The sequence below is a fragment of the Mytilus trossulus genome, chromosome 9, assembly GCF_036588685.1.
Source record: "Mytilus trossulus isolate FHL-02 chromosome 9, PNRI_Mtr1.1.1.hap1, whole genome shotgun sequence".
NCBI classification, from domain to species: domain Eukaryota; kingdom Metazoa; phylum Mollusca; class Bivalvia; order Mytilida; family Mytilidae; genus Mytilus; species Mytilus trossulus.
The window spans coordinates 68,338,503-68,349,953 of record NC_086381.1 but is presented as its reverse complement, the minus strand read 5'-3'; the positions used below and the strand labels follow the sequence as shown (position 1 = coordinate 68,349,953).

The 11,451-nt window shown below is 33.4% G+C and overlaps 2 protein-coding genes across 2 annotated transcripts; both read left to right on the top strand.

Annotated features, from left to right (window-relative positions):
- Positions 1–2,578: 2,578 nt before the first annotated feature.
- On the top strand, positions 2,579–4,003 carry LOC134684894 (uncharacterized). Its single transcript, XM_063544211.1, has one exon. It carries the CDS (start codon positions 2,579–2,581, stop codon positions 4,001–4,003), a length of 1,425 nt encoding a protein of 474 aa, XP_063400281.1.
- A 3,014-nt stretch (positions 4,004–7,017) lies between these two features.
- Positions 7,018–11,194, top strand: LOC134684893 (uncharacterized). Its single transcript, XM_063544209.1, has 2 exons — positions 7,018–7,101; positions 9,514–11,194. The coding sequence occupies exon 2, from the start codon at positions 9,515–9,517 to the stop codon at positions 11,192–11,194; it is 1,680 nt and encodes a 559-aa protein (XP_063400279.1). The 5' UTR covers positions 7,018–7,101; position 9,514.
- Positions 11,195–11,451: the final 257 nt, after the last annotated feature.

The following is an 11,451-nucleotide window of genomic DNA, read 5'->3' as shown; positions in this document are numbered from 1 at the left end:
TTCAAACTTGAATTTGGTCCATTTCCTAGATTAATCATGGTAGTCCAGAACAGTTCCAAATCATAAAGCATAAACCTTAAATCAATCAAAAGCATCATTGTGAACAAGAAATGTTATACAGAACCGATCAGCAATCCCTTATGTGACTCCGCTACTCTCCTTCTAGATGAGGTACGTTTTGCCGATCATTGATTCATGATTTGAATAATTATTGTTTGCACTAAAAATGAAATTTTCAATATTTTCATACATGCCCTACATTTAATTTTGGCGATTTTTCAAATTTGATACAATCACTTATTCAACCATCAGCATGCAGCTTAATTTCAAGTCAACTTTAGTAATATAACGGATTAATTATTTTTGTTGACATACAATGTAGGAAAATTTGTAAATATAAAAGAAAAATGTGAATAACACGTATGTTCGAAGGATAATAATATAGCGATCAATATTTACCTGACAGGTGAGATGGCAAATGTGTTCAACTTCACTGTCAAGATTTAAAAGAACTAAATAGTAGCTTAATCACCACATATTATTACGAAAAGGTATGTTTTATAATTTTCATTAGATTGACATTTATAGGTTCAGCCAAGAATGGTTTACGACCAGCTATTTAGAACTATGTATGCCACTTGATTGTACACGTTGCATATTTTTCGTCATAAAGTTCGTCAACTGTTTCGTATCATATAAATTATTGGCTTTCAAGTATTCTGCTTTGAGCGTTGAATGCAGATGAAGGTAGATCATAGAAAAAGAGGACTTTGTGGCAAATAAATCCAGATTTTTATAGAAAATACACAGCTTTTATCCTTGTACTTTCATATTTGGCAATTTGATGACTGATAGATTTAGGATTATTGCATGCAGTGATTTCCTTAAAACAAGTTTATAAATGTAGTTATTGGTTAAAACAAATATAAATATGGACAAAATCAAGTACACCTTATAGGGTGCGCTCGACTTTAGTGACTCAGCACGAGGGGGTTTGGAATTTTCAGGTTGCTAAGATCTTTTTGTAAACAATAAACACTAGCACATCATAGAAAATCAAGTGAGTAATTTGTGTTTCAAATTTTATAACAAAAATCTCTGTATTAAATCTTGATTTATTTGCCACAAAGTCCTTTTTGTCTATTAAATGCAATGAAACAGTAACAAATAATTCTTTGCATCAAGTATCCCCTGGGAATATGTACAAAATGGTCTGTCTCTATTATTCATTGTATCTGTAGTTTTGATACAATTGAAGTTTGAAATGTTTGTACAAAATAGGCTTCAGAAGGGCTCATAAACCTCAAGATATTTTGCAGTGATATATGTCTTCGTGAGTTTCTTATATTATTATTGTAACATGACGAGAGATCCATACTTGACATGTTCTTCCCTTCTAGTATCTTTATATATCTTTTTATATATATCACTATCTACATCATTTTTCTATTCGCGAAACCTGCAAAACTTAAACGCTCAAGAATGGTAACAGTATTTGTTTCATTTATGCAGTCCAGAAAGACACATAATTGTTAAGGTTTGTTTTTGTGTCTGTCGAACTCGACATGACAAGTTAAACAACTACATAAAATAGATGTTTTGTATAACCTCGCCATCTTTTTTTGCAGCATTATGTTTGAAAAAGATTTTATCTTCTAAAAGTGCACAACAGACAGAGATTTTGAAACCCGAAAACAATATGTAAATCAGTCTTTCTTAACACTATGACAAAATTAAATGCATATTGTAAAGCAATCTGCTACTATAAAATATGCAAAAGAAGATTTGAGAACTGGGTCTTCAACACAGAGAGAAAATCCCTCACCAAGAAAACAAATGTGTACTAGTTCAGTGAAAATGGACGTCACACTAAATTCCAAAACATATAAATGAACTGAAAAAAACAACAAAAGACATACAATGACCAGAGAGTGCAGAGACTCGGTTAAACATGATAAACCTCTATCCAATGTAGAATAAACCAATACACAGCAGTTTGATTGAATCCATCTTAAACTATGTGGTGAAAAAGAATGAAACAACATTCCAAAAATTACAAGCGTCTGAAGTGCTTAAAATACACTTGGTAGTATTGTTGAGGTAAGAATCTGCACGAATAGTCGTCGGATTAAATATGGAAAATTTTTGGGAATTTCACAATTTAATGTTTAGACGTTCTTTCACTTAAGGTTCCCAGCCAAAATCCTAACATATTTAAGTTTAAGAATGATATGATCATTACCCACGTAAGATGAACACCATAAACAAGAAGCATGGAGTTAGTAAAATACTTTTATATTCCAGGATGGCATCATCGATTTGTAAACTGTGTGGTTCATGCAAATTTAGACACATTACATCAGCTGCGATTTTATGGTGCACGACCTGTGACGAGGGGTTGTGTAGCATATGCAGTGAACATCACAAGACTAACAAAGCGAGTCGTGAACACCAGGCAATACCAATCAGTCTATATATCAATGTTGAATCATTTTCTTCTAGCATCAAACAGGAATGCAAGACACATGAACAAAAGATAACATTTTACTGTCCTGAACACGACGTCACTACCTGTAGAATGTGCATACAAGAAAATCATTGGCTATGCACCGGGTTAAAACCATTAAACGAATTTGCCAGTCATGCAAAAAACTCCGTCGATCTATTGGATGTCGAAACAGGGTTTGAAGAACTTGAAAAAACATTGGAAGAACTTAAAAATAACAGAATTCAGAACATCAGTGAAATAAAAGAAGGCAAGAAAACTATCCATAAGAAAATTGAGTCTTTAAGAGAACAATTTGATAAACATTTAGACGAGATTGAGTCAAGTATATTTAAAGATTTAGATACACTCGCTAATCAGAATTTGTCCGAAGGTCACCAGTTGTTGTCAGAAATGAAAGAAAAGGAACACAGCATTGAACAGACAAGGGCAACAATAAACATGATTAAACAAATAAATGATGGATTATCAGATGTTCAGGTCTTCTTACTCACAAAAGATCTTAGGACAAAATTACTCGAGTTAGAAAGGTGGGCTTCGGCAATTTGCCAACTAGATGCATCAAAGGTAACTTCTCTGCAGTTAGAAATCAATCCAAACATAGAAAAAATGTTTTCGGGATTGAGATCTTACGTACAATTACAAGTTTACCGGAAATCCTGCCAGATTAACGTTCGAGCATGGGAGCAAAAAAGAGCGCAAGTTAGTGTTCCGACTATAATATCTACTGAAAGTCGTAATATAGATAATATACAACTGAAACTTGAACGTAAATTTCTGTTAACGAAAGATACACACAGAGGATGTATTATTGTCCCAGATGGTAGAATGGTGTTTGCCCTTTGTTTTGTAAATCAACTGTCAGTGTACAAAAAGGACGGAATGACTTCTACAAATATAAAAGTGGAAAAATGTCCTAATGATTTAGCAGTGATTAACAATAACACTGTGGCAGTATCGTGTAGAGATTCTAAATCAATCAATATTGTTAACATTGATGAGGAGATTGTGAAGCAAAGCATTGATGTCGGAGGTGCATGTCACGGTTTATCTTACTACAAGAGGAAACTTTATGTCATCGTCAATAACAAGGGAATATGTGAGTTTGATTTAGAAGGATATTTGTACAGAACAATCCCAAAAGACGTACCAGATAGCAATGACTACTTATCCATTTACAATGACAAGTTTGTTTATACAAGTAATGAGTGTGCATGGAATTGTAACATTACATGCTGTGATTTAGGAGGGATTCAGATATGGCAATCACCTTTCGCAGATTCTGGTATTGCAGTCGACCAGTTTGGTAATTATTTTGCTGCACACTACTGGTCAAATACATTAAAAATCATATCTACGGACGGAAAAAGAGAAAAAGATCTTTTATCCAAAAGGGACGGAATCTCTCGTCCGGAAGGCGTGTTCTTTGACAAAAGTAATAATACTTTACTTGTTACCTGCGAAAGAGGTATGGCAGCCCTGTATCGTGTTATTTGATCTGCCCATTTGAATTCTCACTATTTTTGTACTACTCAAACATACATAAATTAATAAAAAAATATGACTTGTGTGGCTTATGTTTGTTTAACATATACTAACATTAGATTTATTTATTGCATTGAAATTTATGATATTTTCTGTTTTATACCACGATACAATATTATTGATGTTGAATTGTAATACACACATATATTTAATGCAGTACAAAATCTGACGGACGGTTCATGCTAATAGTTTGATAAATAATTCAGATGTCGACATAAGGGAAACATATAGCACACAATAGTATTGGAGACACCCCTCTGATGAGACTGTCAACAAAGTGAGAGGTTTAGCGCTATAAAACCAGATTTAATCAACCATGATTTTCTACATTTGAAAATGCCTGTATCAAGTCAGGAATATAACAGTTCTTGTCCATTCGTTTTTTTTTATGTGTTTTGCCATTTGATTTTGCCATGTGATAATGGACTTTCCAATTTGATTTTCCTCTGAGTTCATTATTTTTGTGATTTTTCTTTCCACTTATAAGTTGCTACAATTGTTATCAGTACAAAATAATATAACAAAACTAAACCTCGGCAAATATTGACAGTACAATGTTTATGATACGTACAACACAAATACAATGCGTTATACCTAATATTTAATTATGTATTAAGATTAATTCAATGTATTTTGATGTAGTAAACATTTGATTATATGTCTGTTAATGTAATATGGTGCATAAATTGTTCAAACATTGTAGATTTACTCTTACCTCTACTTTATTTAGAACTAAAATATTATTGAATGATAAACTATTGAAAAAAGCAGTCAAAGTACCAACCAGAACACAGAAAACTAAAGAATGAGCAACTTGGAACCCACTCGAAAAAATAAAATAAAAAATGAAAAATAAAAACAGAACTTTGTTGAATTAACAAAGGTAATCCAGAAATGGTAACATATCCTGCTGCATATGTGACCCCCATTGTGTTGCTCATATAAGTACAAACTTATTGATAAGTCTAATTTGGTGATACACACTTGCTGCAAAGTGAAAGGACACATCTATGTAGAGGACCATGAAATTAAAGGATAATGATAGCGTCTTTTCAATCTTCATACGACGATCCTTTATGAAGTCAGTCGCTTTGAATAAAGAGACGATCAGACAAGAAGATGAGCACAGTTGGTTCCTATTGAAATGTTGATAACAAATGTGTAAGCATATTGTTGATTTCAGTTTCAGTTTATTTATCAGTGGTTTTTTTACAAAGTAGGATTTGTACCTCTCTAAACAAAGGTATCTATATCTGAGTTGGTCATTATTTTTTAATTAAGCAAAGCATAACAAAGTCTTATAATGTGACTTTAAGTTTGGAATGGTTAATACTTATATAAAGGTAAGAAAAGGCGACTTTTTTTAATACTGTAACAAGATAAAAGTCACTAAGATTGCATATAGTACTTTAACATATCTTTGACATTTTAAGTACCCATCTGGATCATACAGCCCTTATTGTGGGAAATTTGGTTGCTAATACATAGTACAATTGATTGAATATATTTGAAAGAATGCTTATGTTACACGTGTATCCAGTAAAGGGAAGGAACATTCAATTTTCCATCTTTTTGATTGAAATTCGGATGGAACATTTAACAGACCTATATCTATCAATGAATTCCTCTTTGGTAGATGTGACTTGTCAATACCGTATTTCTTCACCAAGTAGTTGATGTAAAGTGATTTTCACACAGAAAGATGATGTTTGGGGTTATATCTTAGTGAACAACAACATATTTGCCATGTAGGACAGACTCTCAGCATCATTTGGGTCTTAGATCGATGTATCATGATGTGTATTCAATTAAATATTCATGTTTTAGATGCTAAGTTTTATCAACGACCTTACAGCGAGAAGCCATTCGGAATAAAAGTAATCACATCTTCTTTTAGCGTTAAGCGCACTGCCTCGGATAATGCTCAACTAAATCCATTTATGTTCTAAAGTTGTGTTTTCAATTGATAGACTTAATAGGCTCACGATATTTCGGGCTTTTAATAACAAATTTCGTACGGTATTGTAATGACAATATTCAACTCACTAGTAATAACGTTGCTAGTCGGATTATATATGACTGCAAATGCATGGGAACAGGCATCGATGCAGATCAGGAGATCTAGACTTGAATTCGTTGATATTGAGATCCTGCAACACATGGGTGTAATTGAAAAGTTTAGTCGCAATTCGTTTGATATTGGTATATAAGATTATAAATACAGACTGCGGTTTGAAGCAGATTTTTTCTCTCTCTCGATTGAACCGATATATGATGAAGGACATTGCCAGAGATGATAGCGTAGCGAACTTTGTTGAAAAAGAAATGAACAGATTAAGAACTTGAACTTTCATTGAACACATGTTTTTTTTATTTTACAAATTTTCATCTTAAACTTCAGATTATAAAACATTTCATTGGTTACGCATATAACTGTTCGAACTAAATATTTCTATATGTTCAACATTCACTAAATCTAAGAATCATTGAGAAATTACTATGTATTTGATAACTAATAATTCTTAAAAGAAAGGAATATTTAATACTGGTTCTGGAGATACCTAAGTCTACCTATCGTTAATACTCACTTCTCACTCTTTGAACGTTTCCGTACTATTTTGTTACCCATTATAGACGTTTTCGTTAATTAGAGATTTAAACATCAATCTCTTTCTCTTTGTTTGTTAAGACTTACATCTAAAATGCTCGGCTTGTAAAGTATTTAGAAATAGGCAATACTTAAAAAAATCAATCTATTGCGTATTGGTTAAAAAAAATAATCTTTTTTTATTGCATGTTTTGTAGTTCTTCATGTAACCCGACTTAAAAATAAAATTATATTCTATTCTTTAATGCTGAGCTTATAATAAATATGAAAAAAAACCAACTACATATAAATTGAAATTATGTTTAAAGGGAAATAACCGTTGAAGTTTAACGAACCACATTAACATGTCAGTAACTAGGCCGGGCAAATTTATACAACTTCCTGGTTCAATTTTCAAAATTGTCAAACAGTAGCTACAAAAAAAATCTATAAGTCAGAAAAGGTATGTATTATTTTTGTATTATAAGCAATCATACATAGTAAACTGATATATTTTGTAATTCCCATATCTTGTAAGTATAATGGAAATCGAATTGACACTTTATATTGTTCCATTTAAATGCAGATTAATTTTGATTTAAAGTATCTTAATGGTTTTTTTTTCAAGCTCATTTGATTGTAGAAGCTGCTCATAGTTATTGAATTGATTTTCACTTTTTGGCCTTAGACCACACTCTTTGATGTTCGAATATTCATTTTATTAGTTTAAGGTAGTTCGCTTCTCAGTTTCAAAGAAATTAACATTTCAAAAAATAGTTTATATAGAAAGAGGATTAATAAAAGAATCCAAAGAGCAAAACAAAATATATAGGTCGCCGTGCTTGTATTCGAGATATTAGCCATTAAAATTTTGGCGGGAAAATATTCTCTCATGACTTTTCATAGCTTTATCATTGATAAGTTGAAGTTCTCAAAAACTGTTAAAAAGTAATCAAAATTTTACAAGACTTTTACAGATGGCTTATAATTATACATGTAAAAGATTGACAAAAAGAAAAATGGGGGTCACCGGGCAAAATTTTCCTAGGCATTCAAATGGATAAAACCAGAGGATTCTTACAAAAAATCTAAAACATGACAAGCCAGCTTCCTTAAACTACACATGCTACGCAATCGAAATTGGTGTTGTTGCATTGTATCAATTGTATACCCATACATCTCTGTGGAACCTGTAGTTAATTTTTCTTATGATTTTTAATGCTTGAACATGTTCTGATTTGTCTTTTTGGAAATTTTCAATTTTTGAGTTGTGAAACATTCAGATAACAATATCTTCATTACCACGGGGTGGGGACCTACACACGCAGAGCAACTGTCTGCATGTCCGTCTGTAAGTAATCGTTAACTAGACTGTTGTGAAATTCCAATCGGTGTCTATGAATAGTTTTAAATCGCTGTTTGATAAGTCGACAAAACACAAAACGGCCTATACATGACCGAATTATAACAAACTCGAAATGTAACAAAATCGGACTTACGGAACCATAATATATTGTTAAATTATTGTGGCTTTACAACAATTTTTTATCTGAGTGTCACTGATGAGTTCTATGTAGATGAAACGCGCGCCTGGCATACTAAATTATAATCCTGGTACCTTTGATAACTATTCATATTGAATAAAGGTTTATATTCAAATATAAAGTTTAAACACCATACTAGTATTGTTCTATGAATCAACACAATTAAGGATACTTACCTTACATTTGATATTCTTCTCGTTTCGACATTCTATATAGATGTTTGGGAATTTGGGGGGGGGGGGGGGGGGGGGGGAAAGGTTAATGAATGCAATAATTTAATATGAGAAGACAAAATCTTTCTATAATTGATGTCTGGAGCTTGCATGTCAGTAACTACTAGTAGTCCTTTGTTAATGTTTGTATCATTGTCATTTCTCTGAGTTATTTTTGTTACCTATTCGGACATCGGCATCGGAATTCTTTTAAACTGATTTTTACTGTGCGTGTTGCTGCATGTGTGTTTGTTAATTCTATATTAGCTAGAGGTATAAGGGAGGGTTGAAATCTCACAACACATGTTTAAAACCAGTCCCATATGTGCACCTTTCCCAAGTCAGTAGCCTCTGACCTATGATTGTTTTAAAATTCTAGTTCATTTATATTTTTTGGAGTTAAGTAAGACGTTTATTTTTACTGAATTAGTAACATTTTGGCTGAAGCACGCCTTCGGGTGTGTGATATTCTAACTGTGTTGAGGATCAATTGTTGACCGTCGGCTGTTTTTGCCCTTCGTTAGTATTGTTGTCTCTTGGTTAATTATTATCTATTCTGTAAACCAAATCTTATTTTCAATAAATTTTAAAAAGTTAATATCATTGTTTATAAAACTAATATACTTCTGGTAGTCCGAGTTTGTTATGGGTCGGGTAATCAGGGATTATTTTCAAATCAGTGCCGAACAACTATTTTCACAATTATAATCATCAATGTAAAGAGAGCTGTGGTGTAGCGGTTAAGGCATTGAACTTCTAACACACAGGTTCCTGGTTCGATCGCCATTCAGCGACTGGAACTTCGGCTCTCCCTTGGCAACATTTGAGAGTATGGTCTTAAGAAACGATGCTAGTCCATCGGAAGGGGACGATAAATGGTTGACCCGCGTTATGAGAGCCATATCGCTTGCACGTAAAATACATCCTTGTATATTTCGAAACAGAGTAGGTTAATGCCGCTACAACGCAGCACTCGCACCCGCAAAGTTGAAAGGGATTAATAAAAGTTACAATAACTTGTTTCCCAATTCACTATAAAAAAAAATATGTTTAAACTGAAACAATGTTAAATCTATGAATGAATGACAAAATTGACACATCAATAAATCTTTTTTTCAGGATGGCTTTGTCAAGTGGAAAAACATGTGGTTCGTGTGACGTACAACAAATAACAGAAGCTGCCATTGTGTGGTGTACTACCTGTGACGAGGGCTTATGTAGCACATGCTTGGGTCATCATAAAGTTAACAAGGCGAGCCGAAAACACGAGACAATACCAATCAATCAGTATGAAAGTCTTGAAAAATTTTCTTCCTGCATCAAGCAGGTGTGCGAGAAACATGACCAGACGATAGGATTTTACTGCCTTGATCATGATGGGACTGCCTGCGGATTGTGCATACCGGAAAGTCATCGACAGTGCACTGGACTCAAACCAATTGACGAACTAGCCCGTCATGCTAAGAATTCTGCCAACATAATAGACATCGAAAGAGGTTTTGAAGAGATTGGAAAAACTCTTGAAAAGCTTCGAAATAACAGACAACAGAACATCGATACAATTAAAGACGACAAGAAAACAATCTCTATAAAAATCAGAGCTTTAAAGGAAAGGTTAGCTAAACGATTAGATGAGATGGAGGCAAGCATATTGAAAGCTTTAGATACTAAAGTCAGTCAAAATTTGTCAGAACTTGACCAGTTGGTGTCAAAAATAAAAGATAAGGAAAAAAACCTTGATCAGTCCAGGAAAACAATAAAACAAGTAAAAGAAGGTTTATCGGATGTTCAGGTCTTCTTAGTTACAAAAGATCTTAACAAAAAATTATGTGAAGAAGAAAATTTGGTTTCGAATATTTGTCGGCAAGATGCTGCACAAGGGTGTTCCCTTAATCTACAAATAAATCCACAGTTAGAGCAACTGTTTGCAAAATTGAACTCTTATGGTGAAATACAAATTTGTAAGTGTCCGTGTGGGATTAAGATAGGAGCATGGGAGCAGAAGAGAGCACAGATAGTTGTACCAACAACAGCAATCCGGGATATAGATAAGATACAACTGAAACTAGAACAGACGATTCAGTTGAAAGAAGGTGTTTATGCAGGATGCGTTATTGTTCCTGGCGGCAGAATGGTTTTTGCTCTCTGTGAAAAACATCAAGTATCAGTGCACAGAAAGGATGGACAGCTTTCTACAAGTATTGATGTCGGACTCTATCCTTACGATTTAGCAGTTATTACTAATAATACTGTGGCAGTATCATGTCGAGATTCTGAATCAATCAACATTGTTAACATTGATGAGGGAGTTGTGCCGAAGAAAATTGATATCGGTGGTTCATGTCACGGCTTAGCTTTCTACAATTCCAAACTTTACGTCCTTGTATTAAACAAAGGAATCCATGCGTATAATTTAGATGGAAATTTTGTCAGGAAAATCAAGGTTGACATTTCTGCAGAATATGGTTACTTAGCCATGGCCAATGACAATTTTGTGTATACTCTTTATGAGGATTTTCAAAATCGATTCATTACATGCTGTGATTTTAGTGGATCACAGATATGGCGATCATCGTTTGCTGATTCTGGTGTTTCAGTCGATCAGTTTGGAAATAGCTTTGCTGCAAACTTCTGGTCCAATTCAATTAAATTCATATCTGCCGACGGTAAAAGAGAAAATCTACTTTTTTCAAATAGTGATATGATAAATAGTCCTGAAGGTGTGTACTTTGAGAAAAGTAATAATACTTTACTTGTTACCTGCAGAAACGGTATGGCAGCTCTGTATCGTGTCATTTAAGTTGCATATTTGAATTCAAACTATTTTTGTACTACACACAAACATTACTGCGATATATGAACTGTGTACCCTTATGTTCATTTAACAATTGCCGTTATTAAATTCATTGACTTACATTTGGTTTAATTGAAATTTGTTATATTATATACCTATTGACTGGGTGTGAGGGTAATAGCAAGTTTGTTGTCCCTGAGATACCAACTATTGCTCGAGGCAAAGCCGAGAGCAATAGTTGGTATGCGAAGGCACAGCGAACT